Raw genomic sequence first — 25,304 nt, 5'->3', positions numbered from 1 at the left:
GAAACCTGACCTGAAACCTATTACACTGCTTGTGCTGCACTGAGCATGTGCGAGATCTGCAAGGATGAGATCCAGGAAGAAATACAGTCTGGCTTCAGATGCCCAGACTTAAGATGGCCAGGGCCTGCTGTAAGTTTATAAACTAACAAAACAGACCTTGGTTTACAGACTAACTTTACTAGAATACATTAAGCTTGTGTATTATAGGGGTATTTTTATTTAAAAAGTGTAATTTCGGCCGCAACACCACTTTAATTCTTTAAGTCGGGTAGATGTGGCTGTGACGTGTAGCGTCTTGTAGTTCATACAGATCTAAGAATACACTTACCGCTCAGATGGGTTTGAGCAGGTCAGTATCTTACCAAACACTCATCCTCTGGAGCTTTTCTCTGCACCTTGATACCATCCCGCAGCTTCCACTATTACAGGACTGGCACTGGCCCCGGCGGGCACGAGGTCTCTTATGGATGGCTTGAGGGTCAGCCTCCCCAGCGCCGGGCACTGCAAGCTCTGTGTTCTACTCCTAGATTCGGCGGGTTACAGCAGCCAGCCCCACAGTGGAGGGTTCAATGCACTCACTGCTGCGGCAAGAGTCCGCACAATGTTGCCAGCTCAGATACAGGCGGACAGAGCGCACCGCTCTCACCACCCATACCCGCCATGGCACACGCCTGGGACGGAGGTAACTGATGGGGGGGGGGGGAGAGAAGGCAGCAGGCCGAGGAGTCAGCGACGGGCTAGGGGATGATCCGCATGTGAGCCGAAGCCTGCATCACGGAAGGGGGGACGCCGGGCATCCCAGGGTCAGCATCGGCACCAACACCACGCCCACATCCGGCTCCTCCCTCTCGTGCTGGATTTCTCTATCCTCAATCATCTATCTGCTGACTTTGCCAAACCCATACACACTATACCTATCTCTTTAGTGGTCAGATGTATGGATGAATTCCCCAAAGCATGGAGTGCAAGGGCCTGCCTGAATACTTTCAAATGGTACTGTTTTTAACGTTTTTTTATTATTAATAATATTATGACACTTCTTACCTTTCCAGTGGGCTGCCAATAGTTTAACTAAGAAGGGGCTGGCCAAAGTAATACACATTATTTAGGCATTCATCTCTCAATGAAGTGGAGAGGGTTACCTGTCCAAGAGCCCCCCCAAAAATGTTAGAAATGGCCCATGAGAGGGGTGGAGAGGGAATCTGATAGGTGTACCTTTTTTATACTTTGGTTTTTAAAAACTCCCTCAAATGTTATCTTGATGTTGGTCAAGAATGTTTGTGTCTAACCTGCTTTCCCTGTTTATGTGCAAAATGACTAATATTTTTTTTTTTTTTTGCTGTTTGACTCCACAGTTTCCTTCTATGCCACGGGAATGGCAGACTGTGGCCTCCCACTGTGCCCAGCGGTGGGACTTTCCTAACTGCGAGGCGGCAATTGATGGGAAACGCGTCCACATCGTCCCACTACCCAACTCGGGGTCATACTATTTCAACTATAAGGGGTTCAATAGTATTGAGGTGGTGTCGGCTACTTACGAGTTCCTGTATGTGGACATGAGGAAGAATGGCCGGATGTCCGATGGTGGAGTCATCGCCCAGACTGAGTTCTACAGGCGTCTCCAGAATGGCAGCTTGGACTTGCCACCTCCAGAAGACAACGTGGAAGGACTCCCATTCGTCTTCATTGCGGATGAAGTGTTTGCGCTGGGGGACCATCTTATGCGGCCATTCCCGATGAGGACCCTCACCCCGGACCAGAGGGTTTTTAATTACCGGCTGGCCAGCGCCAGAAGAGTGGTGAACACGTTTGGAATCATGGCCAGCCGGTTCCACCTATTTCTTACACCCATACACATGGCGGAGTACAAACTGAATCACATCATCCTGGCGTGCTGTGTTCTACACAACTTTTTACAGCAACATTCTGCCAACTATGCTGGCTCAGTTGGGCCTGAGGCTGGAATTCAAAATGAACCAACCCTGACGGTGCTTGAAAGTGGCCGTCCTGGCTTTCCCCCCCGAGGGCCTGTGATGTCCGTCTAAGATACTTTGCAGGTAGGGGGGCTATCAATATACCAGACAATGTCTGAAACCTTTTTCAAATTAAAAAAAAAAAAAAAAAATTTAACTACTAAAATCTTTGACATTTTACTGCTTGTGTTTCTTTTAGCTGACCCTGACAGAAGTGTGGCGAGTCCTGAAAATGGCATGATTGTGTAACATTACAAAGCATTGTTGGGTGTTATTTACTAAAGGCAAAGACACTTTGCACTACAAGTGCACTTGAAATTGCACTTGTAGTGCAAAGTGGATTTTCCCTTAGGAAATAACACCCATTGTCACTGAAAACACCAATTGGAGCACAACAAATGTTTTGGAGCGTTGAAACAATAAACCACACATTCTTGATTAACAATCTTTTTAATACCAGCACAATCACATGTGCATTTAGAAAAGGTTTTTAAAACAAACCAACGTGTTTGTTGTATAACAATTTTTTGGGGTCACATTAGAAAAAGTAGAAATGTCCATGTAATATAAAACGGGCATGTTTAAAACCAACAAGAAAGACACAAATCTTGAACTTACAAAGTGCACATTTGGTAGAACTTGAAGGCAATATCCGACATGAGTTTTTACAAACTGTGTTTGATATTGCGTTCAGATGGGGTGAAGCCATCCCTAGAAAAGCCAAATTTTGAAGATGCACACAAATTGCTGAATGTCAACATGTGCTAGCTGCCATCATGGGGGATCAAGGGACGTGTTTTGTGGGTGCAACCCCTTCCTCACAGCTACTTTTGATGAAGGGGTTCCCCCCCCACCTCAAAAACCGCCTACATTGATCTCCCGTGTTGGCAGATAGCACATGTTGACACACTGTGTGTGCATCTTCAAAATTTGGCTTTTCACAAATATGTCAAATTGTAAAAATTTTTAGCTCACAAAAAAACAAAGGGATTTCGAGAGGTTTTAAACTCTCCCTAAAACATCAATGACCTCATCCTCATCTGTGCACTTTGAGGTGAAATGCCCTGGATCCACAACATCACGATCACCTAAAAAAGATAACCAAAAACACACCATCTCCTTCCTCCTCCTGTTGGCTTTGGTGGGTCTCCACTTCATGAGGTAGGGGGTCTCTGGTCTCCTCGGATGAGGGGTGTCCTCCGAGTCTTTTATCCCCTATGTAAAAAAAAAAAAAAAAAAAAAGGTATACTTAGCACACAGATATTTGGCAAAAATAGGAATATGAAACATTGCTTGGAAGTGGGGTACAATTGTCTGTTTTGTAGATGTAGAATTTTTATTGTCCTTTGTCAAGCTTCAATACTTTACCTGTTTAGTACAAGCTTCACAGATGGAGTCACCCCCTATAGTATACTCTGGAGCACCTGTGTGGACCCCCTAATAAAGTGTGTTCTTGTGTCCCACACTAGTGCTCCAGCGTCCAGATGTGAAAACTGCTCAGTGTCCTCTCCTTACACAGAATCTAGTTTGCATTTCATTCTAGTAACAAACCCATCTACACAACCAAATTATTTTCAGACAAGTAGGCCATAAAAAATGTTGGCAAATGCATATGGCCAAAGCAATGGTGTTTTCTAGGCCGAACGAACAATGTTTGATACGAACGAATAATGTGCCCATGAACATGAAAGTTGACATTTTAAACTGTACAACAGTTAAGAAAAGCACATGGAGCAGCACGAACGTAATAAAAATAAAGAATGGGAACACAGGACAACTACTTACTTTTTTGCAGCACTCTCCTGATCCTTCTGTACTGCTCATGCTCTCTTAATTTTGAGGTCCGACCACCGCTTCCTGTGCTGCTCTTTCGATTGTCGTACCCTGAAATTCCGGTGCAGACTCTTGACCACTTTCGCCATGATCTTGGCCTTTCGGACATTGGGGTAAGGTCCATACTTCCCGTCATAGTCGGCCTTCTTCAGGATGTCCACCATCTCCAACATCTCCCTAAAGGACATATTTGATGCCCTAAATCGTCTCCTCTGAGATCGGGATGTTTCTGGCTCCGGGCTTTCCTCCTCCTCCTCGTTGGTGTAATTATCAGACACCTGCTGTGTCTCCGCCATGGGCTCTGCGCCGAACGAGAAGGGGCGGGGAATAGACTATCAAGAACGTCAGGGGCGGGCAGAGTTTCACGCATGCGCGGTATCTATAAAGCGCAACACGCGTGCGTAGTACGTACGATCTGTGAGCATAGGAAGGAGCAACGGAGGCTCCGATCGTGATAGCGAAGGTAAGATTTAACATTGGGCCTATACTGCTTCTAGATTGAGGCCTGTATTTGCATAAGTTTAGAAGACTTTAGGCTGACATTACGGTTTGTCTTGTGTTGTCTTGCAGTGAAAATGGATATCTTGAAGAATCAGGACTGCCTTGTCTGTGGCAGATAAACCACCCTGAATATAAGAACCAAACAAAGCGGAAGACAGCGCTGGATAATTTGTTCGAATTTGTGAAGACGGTGATCCCCACGGCAAAGACATCTATTTGAAGATTCTAATTGGTGGCCTGAGGAGCACTTATCTAAGGGAGCGCAAGAAGGTCCAGGATTCCCAGAGATCCGGAGCTGCAGATGATATTTATGTCCCCAAGCTGTGGTACTATGACAGACTGCATTTTCTGGCAGGTCAGACTGAACCCAGGCCAGCACTCTCCACTCTTCCTACCCCCCCCCCCCCCAGCTGAGGCTTCTGACGCCCAACCTGGGCCTTCAAGGCAGCAACATGTGGAGGAGCCCAGATTGAGCCAGGTATAGCATTCTTCTAAATATTGCTGGTTGTCCAATCAATGATGTTAAATAGGTGTTAGTTTGGAGTACTAATTTATGATTGTGATTGATTTTGCAAAAACTAAAACCATGTCCCTTTTTCATACACAGGGAAGTCTCAGCCAGGAGGTGGCCGGGCCAAGCAGGCTGCCTGATACCCAGGTCCCTACCCTCCACCTTCAAAGACAAAGTGGCAGGAAGAGGAGTAACCTGGAGGAGGCTGCCATAGGCCTATTTTGGACGGCTACAGAGGCCCTCAGAACACCCCACAGTGTGGAAGAGGACTTTGCTGGCATAACTGCATGCAAAATGATGCAGATGGAGGAGGGCCAAGGACTCATGTGTGAGTTCTTAATTTTGGAAGCTCTAAATAAGGGCTTGAGGGGCCAAATCACATGTGCAACCCACATTTGTGACCTCACACATAGTCCTCCTTCTCCTCCAGGTCCTACTCCTGCCACATCTCCAACACCAGAGCCACAGTGTGGAAGGAAGACCAGAGAGTGATGGCCCTAGGCTCAGTCTGGTCTGGCAAAATATGCAGCCTCTTGTAGTACCACAGCCTGAGGACATACATGTCATCTTCTGCTTTCAGGATCTCTGGAACTTCTGGACCAGACTGCACTTCCTTAGATATGGATTCCTCGGGCCACCAATTTTGCTGTAAAAGGATTGATGTCTGCCCTGGGGGCCAAAGGCTTCGGCAATTTCTGCTGTTTCTCCAGCGTTGCCTCCCTCTTTGTTTTGGTTCTGAGCCCTTAATAAAGGAATTTTTGTTACAATTATACTTGCCTATGTGTGTTTTCCTTCAAAAAGGACAGTTTGTGAGGAGGCAGGTAAATTTCAAAAATACAATGTGAAATTAACAAGAGACACCAACACCAAACAATCTCCTTGAGATTAAATAATACAAGATAATAATGGTTTCGACAAATAGTTGCGCTACTACAAAAATAAAATGGTAAACTTATAGCTGCCAGCATTAAACAGTGTGGTAAACTGTGCAGTGAGTAATTAACCAATGCAGCGCTAAATAAAGGGATGATAAACTCATACCCTGTGCACAAATAAATGAGGGGATGGTAAACTCATACCCTGTATACAAAATATTGTGTATAGTGATACAAATATTGTTTATAGACAAAAATGAACATAACAAACCGTCTCAAACGACTGACAGAAGTGTCCATGATATAAAGATTCATCCACATATTCAGTGCAGTGTTCTTTAAGTGAAGAATAAACAAAAAACAGATGTGAATGATGTTTCAATTCAAAGAGAAATCTTCATATATTCGGAATCAATGTGTGAATGGCAGAAACAAATACTCTTACCAGAAGAGGTGGAGTGTTGTACGAGCTTTAAGGATCAATCGATCCCAAGGGTATTTGACTGGAGGGCACTGGTGGTAGGTTCCATCTGAGACAACCGTGGCTGTGAGATGGTGTACGGATCCACAGCGGATGAATAGGTGACCTTCAGAAGAAGCAGGCTGTTGGGGGAGACGACTTGCACCCCATAGAAGCTCAGTTCATGAAGGAAGGAAAGATCTCCACATAGGGCATGATTCCTAGTGTATATAAAGGTAATTTTATTTTTAAAAAAAAAGTGCCAGAAAATTGACAGACACTGGATAAAAGGTGATCACAAAGTAGTTGTAAAATCGCGTGGTGACAAGACATCAAATGCTTCAGCGACCTGACATGTTTCGGACGATGGCCCTTCAACTGGGGCAGATGGCTTAATGTCTGGCACCACGCTTTCATTTATACACACACAAAATTATGAAATGACCCTCAGCTGTGTATGCCGCCACTGAGTGGACAAAACAGCCAATCAGCACTAAACGTTATGCTTGCACACTTCATTTGCTGACACAGGGGGCGGTGGCCTCCAATTACAGGCTATGAGACAAAAACATGTGACAGCATCATTGCATATGATGTCATCGCGCACCGGCTGATGCGCTCCAAGCCTCTTTTCCATTTGGCTGTTTTGTCCGCTCAGCGGCGGCATACACAGCTGAGTGTCATTTATAATTTTGTGTGTGTATAAATGAAAGCGTGGTGCCAGACATTAAGCCATATGCTCCAGTTGAAGGACCATCGTCCGAAACATGTCGAGGTGCTGAAGCTTTTGATGTCTTGTCACCATGCGATTTTACAACTACTTTGTGATCACCTTTTATCCATTTATTCAGTGTCTGTCAACAATTTTCTGGCACTTTTTAAAATAAAATTACCTTTTTTATATACCGGATTCATGCCCTATGTGGAGATTTTTCCTTCCTTTTATGAACTGAGCTTCTATGGGGTGGAAGTCGTCTTCCCCCAACAGCCTGCTTCTTCTGAAGGTCACCTATTCATCCGCTGTGGATCCGTACATATCACAGCCACGGTTGTCTCATGGAACCTACCACCAGTGGCCTCCAGTCAAACCTCTTCTGGTAAGAGTATTTATTTCTGCCATTCACACATTGATTCCGAATATATGAAGATTTCTCTTTTGAATTGAAACATCATTCCCATCCGTTTTTTGTTTATTCTTCACTTAAAGAACACTGCACTGCATATCTGGATGAATCTTTATATCATCATGGACACTTCTGTCAGTCGTTTGAGACTGTGTTTGTTTGTTATGTTCATTTTTGTCTATACACAATATTTTGTATACAGGGTATGAGTTTACCATCGCCTTATTTATTTGTGCACAGGGTATGAGTTTATCATCCCTTTTATTTTATTTAGCGCTGCATTGGTTAATTACTCACAAGATAATAATGGTGTTGTGGTAACTTGACACACAAAACGCACACAAATATTCTGGAGTAAAAAAAAAAAATCAGCCTTGGAAAAAAATACAAAACAAAAATAAAAAAACTAAAAAAAATTGTCAGGTGACAAATCAAAATATATTGAGGGAATTACGATAAATAATAGCAATAAGTTTGTGAGAAGTCTGTGTGACTATGAGCAGCAAAACTACTTCATTCTTCTAGCATTATAAAGAAGAGGAGTGTGCACTGTATTAAACTATTTTAAACATTGCAGCCTGACGAAAGTGCTCTATCCATTCCGAATGCTAATTTTACTAGACTGAGCTGTTCCGGCTCGGAATTTCTTCTGAGCATGTGTGGCACTTTGTGCGTCGGAATTGTCCACACACGGTCGGAATTGACGCAATCGGATTTTATAGCCTGCTCTCAAACTTTGTGTCAGAAAATCCGATGGAAAAAGTCCGATGGAGCCGACACACGGTCGGATTTTCCGACAACATGATCCGATTGCACATTTTCCGTCGGAAAATCCAACCGTGTGTACGGGGCATAAGAGACACAGGAGCACTGGGCATGTAAAGGTGTGTAAACCAGCATTTCCAGCACAGGAAATATTATGGTACTCAGCATCAAAGGCTGATCCTTTATGGTGACGTTGTTTTCTTTTGCTAAAACTATTCAGCAAATACCATGATTTGTTAAAGTGCCTCTGCATTTGTGCTTAGCACATTTGACTTCCATGTATCACAAAGGTACCAAGGATTCCACCCCTAGGCACTGGGAACTCCAGTCATGCCTCCACAGTGTCATCCTCTCCGGAGATACCTGACATGGCAAGCCAGGGTGAGTCATTGGAAGCAATTGGTGGTGCAGCTGCTTCTCACATCTCAGCCCCTGTATATGTGACTAATTATGCATTGTCCTCTGCCCTGCAGGGCTTAGAAAGAAGGTTAGCGGCTTTAATCACATCCTTCAGGATAGGAAGCGTGCTAGATTCCCCCCCCCCCCCCCCCCACCTCAAACCCCTTTTTCCAAGGGAACAGTGGCAACAGGATGAGGTGTTATCCTCAGGTGATCAGGTGAACGAGCCAAATTTTCCTCCTGCAGAGGAAACGGTTGATGAACACTATGCAACCTCCACAATCTGACAGATTGATGGTACAAAATCTGACAGATGGTTCATTTCACTTTTTTTACTACTCCTAACAGAGTAAGCTGAAAGTTCAGGTCCCTTCCTTGGTTTTAAAAAAAAAAAAGTGGAAACTGAGCTAAGAGGAGAAAACATTCATGATTCATACATGATAGTGTGTTTTTCCTCCGCCCTGCAGGGCCTAGTAGGAAAATTAGCGACTAACCGCATCTGCTATCCAAGGATGGGAAGCGTGTTAGATCCCCCTCCCCGACCTTAGATCTCTTATCAAGGGAACAGTGGGTAGAGGATGAAGGGTTACCCTCAGGTAATCAGGAAGAAAGGCAAACTGAGCACTCCTCTGCAGAGGAGACAACTAGAGTTGAACCTTTTTTCAGCCTTGCAATCTGAGAAACTGCTGGTACAAATCTTACAGAGATGATTCGGGCCTCTTTCATGCTACCTCTAGTAGAGTTGGCTGATAGTTCTGTTTTTTTTTTTTCTCAGGTTCCTTTAAAACCTTTACTGCCTTTTTCATGCATCCACGGAGATCCAGATCCACGCAGAAATTCAACAGATCCATTCTAGATCTAAAAGAATCTAAATCCGTTCCTGAAGATCTGCTCCTTTCTATGGAGTCGATCAGGTCAGTAGTTTCTATCCTGCAAGGAGGAAAACTTCTGGCGCCTATCGGCATCAGGGATGCATATCTGCATGTCCATATATTTCCTGCTCACCAAAGGTTTCTGCGGTTCGAAGTAGAACAGCAGCATTTCAGTTTTATAGCCTTGCTCTTCGGGCCAGCTACAGCACCCCGAGTGTTCACAAAAGTACTAGCCCCACCTCTAATCAGGTCAAGGGCACAGGGCTTAAACAGTCTTTGCATACCTAGACGATCTATTGCTAATAGACCAATCAGTGTTCGGAGTAAGGTGTATGCATTGCAACCAGTTACCTGGAACGGTCTGGGTTGTGTTCTCAATCTAGTGAGGTCCCCATTAAAATCGCTAAAAAAAAGCTGCAGTATTTGTGTCTGATCATAGATACAGCCCAGAAAAGGTCTCCTTGCCCAGGGGGAAAAAAAAAACCCCCACAACTCCATAAGAGTTGGTGCGGATGGTCAGGTCAAAAGGAAATCCCTCTATTCGCCTTTGCATGAGATTGTTAGAAAGGATGGTGGCTCCATTCAAAGCAGTTCCCTATGCCCAGTTCCTACAAAATGTGGCAAGTCCAAAGCTTGGATATGTGGCTGTCCCCAAAGCTTCAATTGGTGGTTACTAAAGAATGTCCTAAAGGGTAATCCTTCAGACCACTTACATGGAAAGTGGTAATGACAGAGAAGACAACTGTCCAAGAATCGGGAGGAGGATTGAAGTGCTAACACCAGGTGTTTGGGGTATCTTTATCTGCTGATTGTTAAACTCTGAAATACATATTGCTATTGTGGTGGTGGATCTGGGGCTGCTGTCCCTCCATCCCTGCCCCCCCCCTTTCCTCTCCATCCCTCATTCATCTCAGACTCTAACCACACCCCCTTTAAGCCACGCCCACTTTTCACCATAAGCCACACCAACTTTTGGTGCATGTTGCATTTTTTGCTTCAACTATGTCACTCCCACAAATGCATGCCCCGCCCCCTAATTATAATGTGACTCTGCCTACAGCCAAAAAAAGTGTCCTTTAAAAAATATTTTTACAATGTTGGCAACTATGCAAAGAATGGAAAAAAAAAAAAACATGAAAACAAGTATTTTAATAAAAAGTATGGAAAAGGCTTAAAATATACAGCGCACAGAGCACATAAAATGAATTCAGTTAGAGTTTATATCTGCTTAATAGGGGGTGGGGGGATAAACATCAGGACCCATCCAGTGCATATGTGAGCTTTGTGAAATCTGACTGCAAAGGATTTGATAAATCTCCAGGCAAATGTAATGTGTGTGGCATGTTAGAAATTTCACTTGATCAAAGTAGCTGTAAACTGTAGTGGTACAAAGAACTCTCTCAAAGATTCATATAGTTTTATCACTGAAACCCATATACACTGTAATACAAAAAAGTAATAGCACGGCCTGCTTTCAAAGTTCAAACAGTATACTGTATGATCTATATCCCTATCCAAATTTTAAGCAGAACCTCCAGTCCAGCACCCAGGATCTTTCTGCCAGCTGCTGACCTCTACAGCTGGTCTTCCAGGTTTTGATTGGCCAGGCTGAGATGACGTCCAGCCTTCTTTGGACATTTTGGTTGGCCAGGCGAGATGACTTCACTACCACTTAGGCGCGGAAGTTAATTTATTTCAGCAGAAGCCAAAATTGTACAGTGAGTTGTGGGGGCACACAGGCAAGTAATCCTACTTTTTAACCATTTGACCCCTGGAAGATTTGCGCTATAAACAAATACTGACAATTTTGAAAAAACTGTTTTGCTTTCTACTACTGTTATAAACCTATTCAATAAAGTGAAAAAATTGAAGTTCTTCCTAAATATGTATTCTGCTACATATTTTTGGCAAAAGTGTATATTGATTTGCGCAAAAGTTAGTGTCTACAAAGTATGTATGTATTATGGAAAGTATTCAGACCCCCTTAAATTTTTCACTCTGTTATATTGCAGCCATTTGCTAACATGTAAGGTGTGTGGGTTTTTTTTTTTTTTTTTTTTTTTTCCTCATGTACACACAGCACCCCATATTGACAGAAAAACACAGAATTGTTGACATTTTTTCAGATGTAATAAAATGCTATTTATTAATCTATATGTTCATTTTAGTTTAGTATATATCCAGGGTGTCACTTGGAATATTTGCCTGTGGTCACCACGGCTCTGCGTCCAATTCGAGGCTTCATTGATTCGGCTTGGAGATTTTGGCGCACCTCAGTCAGACGTAGTGGCATCATTGCGCTTTGGCCATAACAAAGCTTGGACGTCACGCATGGGGTCACGTGATCGGCATTGCCCTGTTCACTGGCTTCCAGAGCGAGGCATGCAGATCACGCCGGAGGCCATACTTCCTGGTTCTGGTGCCGTGAGCGGAGCCATGGAGCTCCTATTGGTTTATTGATGTACATGTATTTTATACAGTGGGGGCGGAAAGTGTTCAGACCCCGTTAAATTTTTCACTCTGTTATATTGCAGCCATTTGCTAAAATCATTTAGGTTAATTTTTTTTCCTCAATGTACACACAGCACCCCATATTGACAGAAAAACACAGAATTGTTTACATTTTTGCAGATTTATTAAAAAAAGAAAAACTGAAATATCACATGGTCCTAAGTATTTAGACCCTTTGCTGTGACACTCATATATTTATTTAACTCAGGTGCTGTCCATTTCTTCTGATCATCCTTGAGATGGTTCTACACCTTCATTTGAGTCCAGCTGTGTTTTGATTATACTGATTTGGACTTGATTAGGAAAGCCACACACCTGTCTATATACAAGACCTTACAGCTCACAGTGCATGTCTTCAAAGGAACTGCCTGAAGAGCTCAAACAGAATTGTGGAAAGGCACAGATCTGGCCAAGGTTAAACAATTTCTGCTGCACTTAAGGTTCCTAAGAGCACAGTGGCCTCCATAATCATTAAATGGAAGACGTTTGGGACGACCAAAACCCTTCCTAGAGCTGGCTGTCTGGCCAAACTGAGCTATCGGGGGGGGGGGGGGGGTGTAAAGAAGAACCCAAAAATCACTGTGGCTGAACTCCAGAGATGCAGTCGGGAGATGGGAGAAAGGTGTAGAAAGTCAACCATCACTGCAGCCCTCCACCAGTCGGGGCTTTATGGCAGAGTGGCCCGATGGAAGCCTCTACTCAGTGCAAGACACATGAAAGACTGCATGGAGTTTGCTAAAAAAAAAACACTTGAAGGACTCCAAGATGGTGAGAAATAAGATTCTTTGGTCTGATGAGACCAAGATAGAACTTTTTGACCTTTAATTCTAAGCGGTATGTGTGAAGAAAACCAGGCACTGCTCATCACCTGTCCAATACAGTGAAGCATGGTGGTTGCAGCATCATGCTGTGGGGGTGTTTTTCAGCTGCAGGGACAGGACGACTGGTTGCAATCGAGGGAAAGATGAATGCGGCCAAGTACAGGGATATCCTGGACAATAACCTTTTCCAGAGTGCTCAGGACCTCAGACTGGGCCGAAGGTTTACCTTCCAACAAGACAATGACCCTAAGCACACAGCTAAAATAACGAAGGAGTGGCTTCACAACAACTCCGTGACTGTTCTTGAATGGCCCAGCTAGAGCCCTGACTTAAACCCAATTGAGCATCTCTGGAGAGACCTAAAAATGGCTGTCCACCAACGTTTACCATCCAACCTGACAGAACTGGAGAGGATCTGCAAGGAGGAATGGCAGAGGATCGCCAAATCCAGGTGTGAAAAACTTGTTGCATCTTTCCCAAAAAGACTCATGGCTGTATTAGATCAAAAGGGTGCTTCTACTAAATACCGAGCAAAGGGTCTGAATACTTGGGACCATGTGATATTTCAGTTTTTTTCTTTTTTAATAAATCTGCAAAAATGACAAACACAGAATTGTTGACAATATGTGGTGCTGTGTGTACATTAATGAGGAAAAAATGAACTTAAATGATTTTAGCAAATGGTTGCAATATAAGAGTGAAAAATTTAAGGGAGTCTGAATACTTTCCGTCCCGTGTGTGTATGTGTGTGTGTGTGTGTGTGTATGTATGTATGTATGTATATATAATATATACAAAAGTAAGTACACCGCTCCATATTTTTGTAAATATTTTATATCTTCATGTGACAACACATGAAGAAATGACACTTTGCTACAATGTAAAATAGTGAGTGTATAACCGTGTAAATTTGCTGCCCCCTCAAAATAACTCAACACATTAATGTCTAAACCGCTGGCAACAAAAGTAAGTAAGTACACCCCTAATTGAAAATGAGCAAATTGGGCCCAAAGTGTCAATATTTTGTGTGGCCACCATTTATTTTCCAGCACTGCCTTAACCCTCTTGGGAGTGGAGTTCACCAGCGCTTCACAGGTTGCCACTGGAGTCCCCTTCCACTCCTCCATGATGACATCACAGGGCTGGTGGATGTTGGAGACCTTGTGCTCCTCCACCTTCCATTTGAGGTTGCCCTATAGATGCTCAATAGGGTTTAGGTCTGGAGACATGCTTGGCCAGTCCATCACCTTTTACCTTCAGCTTTTTTAGCAAGGCAGTGGTCATCTTAGAGGTGTGTTTGCGGTTGTTATCATCATGTTGGAATACTGCCCTGCAGCCCAGTTTCTGAGAGAATCACGCTCTGCTTCAGTATGTCATAGTACATGTTGACATTCATGGTTCCCTCAATGAACTGTAGCTCCCCAGTGCCGGCAGCATTTGTGCAGCCCCAGACCATGACACTCCCACCACCATGCTTGAGACTGTAGGCAAGACACACTTGTCTTTGTACTCATCACCTGGTTGCTGCCACACACGCTTGACACCATCTGAACCAAATAAGTTTTTCTTGGTCTCCTCAGACAACAGGATATGGTTCCAGTAATCCATGTCCTTAGTCTGCTTGTCTTCAGTATTCTGTTTGCGGACTTTCTTGTGCATCATCTTTTTAGAAGAGGCTTCCTTCTGGGACGACAGCCATGCAGACCAATTTGATGCTGTGAATAGTCTGAGCACTGACAGGCTGACTCCCACCCCCCACCCCCCCCCCCCCCTCCCCTTCAACCTCTGCAGCAATGCTGGCAGCACTCATACATCTATTTCCCAAAGACAAACTTTTGGATATGACTTTGAGCATGTGCACGTATCTTCTTTGGTCGACCATGGTAAGGCCTGTTCTGAGTGGAACTTGTCCTGTTAAAACGCTGTATGGTCTTGGCCACCGTGCTGCAGCTCAGTTTCAGGGTTTTGGCAATCTTCTTATAGCCTAGGCCATCTTTATGTAGAGCAACAATTTATGTTTTTCAGATCCTCAGAGTTTGAGGTGCCATGTTGAACTTCCAGTGACCAGTATGAGAGTAAGTGCGATGACAACAAATTTAACGCACCTGAGACCTTGTAACACTAACTAGTCACAATGCACTGGTGAAGGGAAAATGGCTAATTTAGGCCTAATTTGGAAATTTTCACTTAGGGGTGTACTCGCTTTTGTTTCCAGTGGGTCAGACATTAATGGCTGTGTGTTTATTTTGAGGGGGCAGCAAATTTACACTGTTATACAAGCTGTACACTCACTATTTTACATTGTAGCAAAGTGTCATTTCTTCAGTGTTGTCATATGAAGATATAATCTATTTCCAAAAATGTGAGCGGTGTACTCACTTTTGTGAGATACTGTGTGTGTGTACTTATACGTGCACATGCGCGCGCACACACGTGGTGCACACCCTAATGCAATAGGCTGAGCACACCTATGCTTCAGTTTATGAATAGATCAGAAGCCTCTGTACAGAACTTTTCCTGTCCCTTCATTCTGTGTAGCTGAGGCTGCAGAGAAGGAGATTGAGGACACAGCCCTCAATCTCCTTTCTCTGTCTCAAAGGTAGAACAACAGAGGTCTGTTTTAGAAAATAATACTGTAAAAAAAAAAAAAAAAAAAGTATAAAATATTAACTGACACCAGTGGCGGAACTACCAGGGTCACAAGTGTTGTACTTCATCTGGACCCAGGCGTTCCGAGAGAAGGGCCCCGGCCGGGGGTCAGGGGGGCCCTTCATGGTTTCTTGCACTGAGGCCCTGAAGGTTCTAGTTACACCATTGATAGCATTGTTGTTCCAGTATAGTGTTGTGATAAACACATCTATTATTTATTTGTCCAACAGTTTGCCTAATTTGCCTAATTTGCTATTTTAAAGTTGGCTTCCATTGCAGGAGGGATCCAAGGAGATGTTCTAATTGACATTGGCAGCGGACCTACCATCCACCAACTTCTGTCTGCCTGTGAATCTTTTCCCTATATCATTGCCTCAGATTTCACAGACCAAAACCGACAGGAGCTTAAGAAGTGGCTGGAAAATGACCCAGAGGCTTTTGATTGGTCAGAAATTGTGAAGACTGTCTGTGAGATTGAGGGAAATGGGTATGTAATGTAATCCTAACAAGAGCTTCTGTACAATAATGTAAAAGTATACCCCATGAAATTTGCTGAATTTTTTAACATATTTGAACAGGCAAATATTAGTTATTATTATTATTATTATTATTATTATTATTATTATTATTATTATTTTTTCAAACCGAGTCTACTCTTTCTGATTCTAGATGCATGCACTTTGACCCCAGTTGTTGTAAGAGATACCTAAACCCCTGTATTTACATTTTTGAGGTCCTTTGAGACTTCTTTTAGGATCAGATGGTCAGCTCTTGGTTTGAATTTGCTGTGCCAGCCAATTCTAGAGAATGTAGCAACTATCTGAAATTTACCACTTGTGGCTTATTTTCCTTACATTGGAATAATTGATTTTTAAACCATTTGATCTCTTAAATCCATTGTCGTACACAACTTTCCAAGGGCATTAGAGAGCTCTATTGATCTTGGCTTGATGGGCCCCACACATGTGAATAGAACACCAGACCCTGGATATGAGATTTTAAATAAGCCTGGTTCCATTTAATTACTACCTCAGGAGGTTCTAATCATTAGCGCCTAATCTGGGAACCCTCAATTATAATTTAATTGATGTAAGGTGGCGGCAAATGTAGGTGTGTACTTATGTTTTCTATATAAATTTAATTCCTTTTTTTTTTTTTTTTTTTTTTTTTTCTTCTATTTAGGTCAGGGATACGCTATCTGTTCGAGTCGAACATTGGCTGTTCGCCGAACAGCGAACAATTTGGGGTATTCGCAGCAAATTCGAAAAGCTGCGGAACACCCTTTAAAATTCCATGGGAGAAATCTAAAATGCTAATTTTAAAGGTTAATATGCAAGTTATTGTCATAAAAAGTGTTTGGGGACCTGGGTCCTGCCCCAGGGAACATGTATCAATGCAAAAAAAAGTTTAAAAAACGGCCGTTTTTTTCAGGAGCAGTGATTTTAATAATGCTTAAAGTGAAACAAACTGAAATTCCTTTACGTTTCGTACCTGGGGGGAGTCTATAGTATGCCTGTAAAGTAGCGCACGTTTCCCGTGTTTATAACAGTCTGAGAGCAAAATGACATTTCTAAAGGGGAAAAAAAAGTCATTTAAAAGTGCGAGCGCTAGTCCCGGCTATCAATGAATTGTCAGTCCCGACAACACACATAAAAGTCATGAAAGATATTAAAAAAAAAAAAATATGCGTGGGGGTCCCCCAAAATTCCATTACCAGGCCCCTCAGGTCTGGTATGGATATTAAGGGGAACTCCGGGCCAAAAATTAAAAAAAATAAATCCATGCTCCTACTCCAGCGATGTAATCCAATTCTCGATCTCCAGCGAGGAACACGCACAGGATCCTGCCTCCACCAGAGGCACCCAGCCAATGACACGGAGCCAGCTTGACAGCTCTTATGTAGCTGAGGGCGGGGCCACCTGTCACGTGACCCTGTCCCCCTCTGACAAGGTGAAACGCCGGGGTTTCCTGGGGATGTGTACGGGTGACCCCGCCCCCTCTGATGCAACGGGAATCCTGTGTTGCTTCAGAGGGGGGCGGGGTCGCCCATATATGTCACTGGGAAACCCTGGCATTTCCCCTTGTCAGAGGGGGGTGGGGGTCACGTGACGGGTGGCCCCGCCCTTAGCTACATAAGAGCTGTCAAGCTAACCCTGCATCATTGGCTGGGTGCCTCCGGTGGAGGCAGGATCCTGTGCATGTTCCTCGCTGGAGATCGAGAATTGGATTACATCGCTTGAGTAGGAGCATGGATTTATTGAGTTACATCACTGGAATCTTTTTATTCTTTTATTTTTAATAAAGGACTTGTTGCTTCCGTATTCCGATAAGCCCCCCCCCCCCCCGCCACCACCGGGCAATGGTTGTGGGGATGAGGCCCTTGTCCCCATCGACATGGGGACATCCTCCCCATGCTGAGGGCATGTGGCCTGGTACGGTTCGGGGGGGGGGGGCACTCCCTCACCCCCCCCCTCTTTTCCTGCGGCCTGCCAGGTGGTGTGCTCGGATAAGGGTCTGGTGTGGATTTTTGGGGGAACCCCACTTTTTTTTTTTTTTTTTTTTGCCACGGAGTTCCCCTTAATATCCATACCAGACCTGAAGGGCCTGGTAATGGAATTTTGGGGAACCAACATGCCCTTTTGGTTTTTTTTTTTTTTTTTTTTTTTCTTCCTCCTTCAATGACTTTTGTGTGTATTGTCGGGAACGATAATTCATTAATAGTCGGCGCTAGCACTTTTAAATGACGATTTTTTTTTTTTTTCCTTTAGAAATGTCATTTTGTTCTCGGACTGTTATAAACACGGGAAACATGCACTACTTTACAGGCATACTATAGACATTTCACATTTATTGTTTTCACTTTAAGCATTATTAAAATCACTGCTCCCGAATAAACGGCCATTTTTAAAACTTTGGCATTAATACATGTCCCCTGGGGCAGGGCCCAGGTCCCCAGACACTTTTTATGACAATAACTTGCATATTAACCTTTAAAATTAGCACTTTTGATTTTTCATGTTCGTGTCCCATAGACTTTAATGGTGTTTTGCGTGTTCTAACTAATTTTTTGCCTGTTCGCATGTTCTGAATGCGAACCGAACAGGGGGATGTTCGGCCCATCCCTAGTCAGGGGCCTCCGAACTTTTTAGTACAAGGGCCACGTATAATTTACAAATATTGATGGGTCAAAAATCGGTTTGTTGAATGAATACAGAGTTGCCCTCTTGCATATTGTAAGTGTCCCCATCAAAGCCCTCCATTACTATTGGGGAGGGGATAGTGGAGAAGTACAAACCTTGTAATGGGCCCCAGTTTGGAGACCTCTAATTTAGATCATGAAAATAAATACTCAATGTCAATTGTACGTGTTACACATATTCCCTTTATCTGTTGGCACTATTTGAATTAAGGTCTTAAGTTTGCCTGTTCAGTAAAGTCAACTCTATCCCCCCCCCCCCCCAACATAAGACCAGACATAAACAAACATCTAAAATTGGTGATGTTCTCCATTTCACCCTTTTGAAAGTCCTAAAAACTGTAAAGCTGGTCTTTTTGGTAACTGCATGAAAAAAGTCACAATACACAGTAACTATCTTTTTATTACTAAAGTTGTCTTTGAGCTCCAGTCACTGACTTTCCCTAGGCTGAGAGGTCATCAGTTTGTTTCAGCCAGGAAAAAGCAAAGCCCCCCCCCCTCTCACCACCACTTCCCAGTGATCAGATTGTAACATTCTAAATTGGACTCCGGTCCTTCACATCACAGCCTCTCCCCCCTTTTTTACATCACAGCCCCCTTTATATCAGTGTCTTTAGTGCCCTCTTTCACATAACAGGCCCCCCCCCCCACTTTAAATCATAGTCTCCACTCCAGTTACAGCTCTTCCCCCTTCACAGTCCTACCTTTAGCATCTCGAAGAGCACTTAACAGCCTGAACTCTTCCCCTGCCACTGATGTCAAAGCTCACGGCAGAGCGTGGGAGACACAGCAGGGTGGATTCCTTTGTATATGCCTGCCCGCCGCCATGACGCTGCTGTTAGTCACAGCAGGGAAGAAGGCAGGAGATACAGAAGGTCTGCACTGAGGGCAGGAGCTGACCCACACTTGCTAGCAAGCGAAAGGTTGTGCAGCTCCCACTCCCCGTGTAGAACTGCCATATCTCCTGCCTACTGCGAGTTTAACAGAAGCAGTGGCAGCAGGCAGGCAAATGCATAAACAGAAGAGGAATCCACACTGCTGTGTCTCCCACCCTTCACTGTGAATTTTAACAGCAGCAGTCGCGGCGGCAGAAGAAGACATCAGGCTAAGTGGTGCAGCTGCGGTCTAGACAGGACTAACACTTGATCTGTGTCCAGACTGCGGTCTGCCATTTAGTGATGTCTGGTTTAGATGATTATGTCATCTCTGAGCCAAAATTTCAGGGAGTAGATGGTAATCCTTGATTATAGAAAAGATGATATCATCCTTCTGGAGACCAAAGCAGATGAAGGCATTGTCAAGGGAGAGGTCCCATATTAGCCCCACTACACAAATCAACCCTAACAAGCTAATTCCCTCCCTATATTCACCCTTCCTGATAACATTAAACAAACATCCTACAGTGGGAGGTGGTATAACCCTCCCTCAGAGCATCCTACTCTCTGCCTCTCTACCTGCACAAAAACAATATATTAAAAATCAAAATATAAGGAATAGGATCTGCCTGTGCCATGAAGAACCAGCATCCCACCTTTTAAAACCAATGGGTGAATGAGGTGCTAGAGCTCTACAAGGTAGATGCTGGATACCTGGGCCTGCCTATTGAGCCAAGGCCACCTATAACCCAGAAAAATCCTGATGGATATCAAGTCAGCAGATATCAAATCTGTAGATATCAAATCCAATTCAATGAACCATAGTGTAAAAAACAATATAATGTCTTTAGCATCTAATATCATATGTGGCCATATGGAGACAATGCACTGGAGTAAGGAAAAATATTGATGTTCATATCCTGGGATAATGTTATGTGCCCATGGACCCCCTCTTCCCTGTAGTGACTTGTTTTTTATTGGAGTTTTTTTTAATTTATTTTGTTCGGACCTGCCTGGATTGCCTGAGGCTGACCAGCATATAGTGAGAGTAGTTACTATCGCCACCTTACCATATGGCTACACAGCTTGAGACTGAAGCGGGAACCAGCACCTGAGGATATATATCCTCAGGAGAGCATCTGAGACGCACCACAGCAGAGTGAGTGGCTAATTGGATGGACGAGGACCGTGGCTACTATAGACCTTACAGACCCTAGGTGTTTGTTTATGGTCCTATCAGCTCTGTGTTGACACAGGGGATAGGCTGCCCACCACTTGGGACCACCCAAGTCCTGCAGGCCAGACCTTATAAACCTTAGAGAGTCTATCGCATACAATCCTCATCTGGTTTGGCTGGACTGCTCCTGCTATTTACATCACAGCTTTATCCCGGTCCCTACAGCTTTGACTATAACAGCTCATGACCCTAACAGCAGACGTCAATATTTTATGTGCAGCCCATCGGCATACCGCAGGATATGAACATCAATATTTTTCCTTTTACTCAAGTCCATTGTCTCCATATGGCCACATATATTAGATGCTAAAGACATTTATTTTGTTTTTTTACGCTATGGTTTATGGAACTGGATTTGATATCTACGGACTTGATGTCCATCAGCATTTGCCTAGGTTATAGATGGTCTTGGCTCGATAGGCAGGCCCAGGATTCCAGCTTATACACTTTTTTTTTTTTTTTTTTTTTTTTTTTTTTTTTTTGTGTAGAACTCTAGCACCTCCTTAACACATTGTGGTTTTAAGGTGGAATGCTAGCTCTTCAGGGTACAGGCAGGTCCTATTCCTTATATTTTCAATATATTGTTTTGGTTCAGGTAGATGGGCAGGAAGGAGGGGGACTCTGCGGAGGGTTACACCAGCTCCCACTGTAGGATTTTTTTTTATTTTTTTTTTTATTTTTATATTCTCAGGAAGGGTGAAAATAGGGAGGGAATTGGCTCGTTGGGGTTGATGTTGTGTAGTGGAGTTAATATGGAAGGTTTTTAGGGGGGATCTTTGGGATTTGTTGTGGTTTTTTTTGTTTGTTTTCTGCATTTTATATGCTAATAAACTTTTTGTAGAGGTAACTCATAAGGGTGTTTTTATCTTATCTTTTTCTTTTATTTTTTCTGACTCCCCCTGACTTTTTGATTACTCTCCTCACATTACTATAGGGGAGTACCTCACTTTTTTGTTTGGCCCTGGGAGCTCTGCACAAGCATTCTCCTCCCCTTTTTTTTTTTTTTTTTTTTTTTTTTTTTTTTTTTTTGTTATAATTGTCAAGCAGGGTACTGTGATCTCTTTGAGAGGCAATACATACTTGTAAGTTTTACACTGACATAGTATGCTATTTGAAATGTACAAAAAATTAGACATAGATTAATCCGACTTACGGTAACTATTTCATGTTTAAAGCAGAGATAAATGGGAAGAGAAGCAGAACAAGCTGAGGTCCAGAATATTGAAGGTGCTGAAGTGTGATGTGACCAGGAGTAATCCACTGGATCCCATAGAGGTGCCTGCTGCGGACTGCCTGGTCACTTCCCTTTGTCTGGAGACGGCCTGTAAAGACCTGGAGACTTATCACTGCTCTATTCAGAATATCACAAGACTGCTCAGACCAGGAGGACACCTAGTGCTCATTGGGGCCCTGGGAAATACCTACTACATGGTACAGCAGAAGGCCTTCTCCGCTCTTTCTCTAGACGAAGATGTTGTGAGGGGTGCGATCACCCAGGCTGGATACACCATACAAAGCATGGACATATTCCCAATCCCAGAGAGAATGACTCGCTTACATGTTTCTGACACCTTGGCTCACATTTTCCTTGTAGCGAAAAAAGAGGCAACTAATTCATTATAATTGATTTATAAGAAAAGTAAAAACCTTTTTTGATTTCTGTGTACCTGTGATAAAACAAAGATATAATATGTGAAAGTTTTATTCTCCATTATCAAATAAAGTTGACCATTTATAAAATATCCACTGTTACCTGATATCTAAAATATGATCTCTATCTTTCATTTTATTTTTATTTTTTTTTTATATATTTTTATTGATGACAGGTTGTTCAATACAATAAAATGCTCATCACATGCTTGAGCAAACAATACAAATATGAAATGTTTTCAGTTCCATAACACACTGGATCTCAACATAGAGATAACTGTTCAAAGCATAGATGATCAGGGTACATATAGTACAACATTTGAAAAGGACCTAGTCCTGTCACATATTTTATTGATAAACATATACATAAAAAGAGAAAAGAGGTAAGAATTGTGTGAGAGATAAAAGAGAGACAAAGAAAAGGCACAAAGACAAAGTAAGAGGTGATGGCGAGGAAGATTGGGGGGAGGGGTGGGTGGGTAAAGTAGGGTATCTGCCTCAGCCAGAGTTATGCAAATCATAATATAAGAACCTTATGTGTTCAAAGCCATAATTTCCGCGTATGCCGCAGTATACTTGAAGGCGAACCAGCGGGACCATATTTTTTTTTTTCCCTAAGTCTGATTTGTTTCTAAGGGAGAAGGTTAAATCTTCCATATAATATGTGTGATCTACCTCACCCATCCACTGGCACAGGGAAGGTATCTTGGGAATTTTCCAGAATTGAGGTATGAGAGCTTTAGCTGCATTTAATAGATGTGGTGTGATAGATTTTTTTTTTTTTGTATGATCCCGCTGGTTCGTCCGTACAATGCAATAATACTTGCCAGGGATCATTGGGAATCTCTGATCCCTGGATTTCTTTTATCCAGTGGAGAATAGTGACCCAAAAGGGTCTGATAAGTGGGCAGAACCACCAAATATGGGCATGCGTCGCTCTCACCACAGCCCCTCCAACAGAGAGGCGAATTTTGAGGGAAGAGTTTATGGAGTACAGCGGGTGTGTAGTGCCACCTGGTCAAGAGTTTGTAGTTAACTTCAGCCGTTTTTGAGGACATAGAAGATGAATGAGATAATTGAAGAATGGATGACTTTTGGGTTTCCGTCAGGTTCTTATGGAGGTCTTTCTCCCAATTGCGGAGAAAGCTAGGATATCCTTCAGTAGCAAGTGATCTTAGTGCTTTATAAAAATAAGAGGGGTTTCTCCACTGGATGGGCATCAACAAATGCTGCTTCTATCAATGTTAAGTTGGATGTATTGCGCAATGGTTTTGGGAGGGTTTTGATAAAGTCTGACAGTTGTAAATGTCTCCATTGATCCATGAGTGATGGGTTCGGCGTGGCTGTGAGCTTGGAAAGAGGTACAATGTCAGAGTCCTTGATAACTTGGTGTAGTAAAACAGAGTTCCCAAGGTTCCAGGAGTGGAGTTTGGGGTCAATGTTCCCGGGGGGAAAATACATATGCCCAGTTAATGGCATAAGAGGAGAGTTGTATTGCCAGACATGTTTTTTGCAGAGTAGGTCCCAAGTCCTTAGGGTGTGTAGCATGTGAGAGGTGACGCATCCTTAGATAAATGCCTGAATTTCTTCCAAATGAAGGGATAAAGGTCTGAGCCCCCCAGTGCCAACTCCAGTGACACCCAAAGCTTCGAATCTTTGTGATACTTCCAATCTGAGATTCTGGAAAGGATGACTGCCAAATAATATTGTTTAATGTCCGGTAGAGCAAGACCTCCCTCCGCTTTTGACCTAATAAGAAGTGATCTGGCCAACCTGGGACGTCGTCTGTTCCATACATATCTACATATCATAGTTGTTAAACGTGTAAAATACCCCGCTGGGATTTGAAAAGGTATAATTTGAAACATAAATAGCAACCTGGGCAGTATGTTCATTTTTACCACGCCTATCCTCCCCATCCATGAGTGTGCTATTTGTGACCATCTTTGAAGATCGGATTTGACTGTTTAGTAAAGGCATGAAATTGGCCTGGAATAAAGAAGTCAAGGAGGGAGTGAGGAATATACCTAGGTATTTCATGGCTTTCTTTTGCCAACTAAATGGAAAAGATTTCTGCAGATGGCTAGCGGTTTCCTTGGGAACTGAGATGTTCAAGATTTCAGATTTTGACATATTAATTTTAAAGTTTGAGATTTGATTAAATGTCGAAGGCTTGCATTAAATTAGGGAGAGTAATTCTGGGCTGCTGGATGTAAAACAAAATGTCGTCCGCATATGCGGCATATTTATGTTCAAAAGTGCCCACAATAATGGCATTTATGTTCGGGTTATGTCTTATTGTCGATAAGAAGGGTTCTAGCGAGAGGGCGAATAAAATTGGCGAAAGAGGACAGCCCTGGCGGGTACCGTTATAAAGTATGAATGAGTCACTTAGAGTACCATTTATTCTGAGTTGGGCTGTGGGATAATTCTAAAGGGCTGCTATTTGACTAAGGAAAGATGGGCCTATCCCCAGGTGAGCCAGGGTCGCCATTAGGAACTCCCAGTCCACCCGGTCAAACGCCTTTTCAGCGTCCGTAGACAACAGGGTGGGCTGGGAGGTCCCGCGTACATGTGCAATCAGGGAAAGAGTACGTAAGGAATTGTCACGTGCCTCTCTTCCGGGAATGAAGCCCGTTTGCTCGTTTGAGACCCATTTTGGAACTAAGGGGAGAAGTCTATTGGCTATTATCTTTGCATATAATTTAGCGTCTAAATTCAAAAGGGAGATGGGACGATAACTACCGCAAATACTAGGATCCTTCCCTGCTTTGGGGATAATGGTAATATGTGCGTGTAGTGTTTCTGACCTTATGGGACCCCAGATGGGATTGAGTTAGCGCAATTAGTTAGACGAGGGAGTAAAATATCAGCAAAAGAACGGTAATATAAGACCGTAAGCCCATCCGGTCCGGGTGCCTTACCCGTGGCCTTGGCTTTAAGTGCTTCTGTGGTGAATGCACCATCTAGGGGTAGATGGCATGTCATCTGCTAACCTAGGCAGTTTGGCCTGAGCAAAGTAGTCTTGTATGGCCTGTGTTCGGATTACCTG

At 43.3% G+C, this 25,304-nt stretch overlaps 1 protein-coding gene across 3 annotated transcripts in view; it reads left to right on the top strand.

Annotated features, from left to right (window-relative positions):
• Positions 1-22,289, top strand: part of LOC141128269 (nicotinamide N-methyltransferase-like) — a 38,788-nt gene extending 16,499 nt beyond the window's left edge. For 2 of the 3 annotated variants that reach the window (XM_073615470.1, XM_073615468.1), the window contains exons 3-4: positions 15,574-15,781; positions 21,778-22,289. In XM_073615470.1, the coding sequence (XP_073471571.1) occupies positions 15,574-15,781; positions 21,778-22,225 (656 nt within the window). In that variant the 3' untranslated portion in view covers positions 22,226-22,289. The remainder of the gene's footprint in view (positions 1-15,573; positions 15,782-21,777) is intronic. The other variant, XM_073615469.1, reaches the window with a different exon arrangement.
• Positions 22,290-25,304: the final 3,015 nt, after the last annotated feature.

Source organism: Aquarana catesbeiana, linkage group LG02, assembly GCF_042186555.1.
Source record: "Aquarana catesbeiana isolate 2022-GZ linkage group LG02, ASM4218655v1, whole genome shotgun sequence".
Classification (NCBI taxonomy): Eukaryota; Metazoa; Chordata; class Amphibia; order Anura; family Ranidae; genus Aquarana; species Aquarana catesbeiana.
Note: the sequence above shows the minus strand (reverse complement) of the source record. Positions and strands in the feature narration are given on the sequence as shown.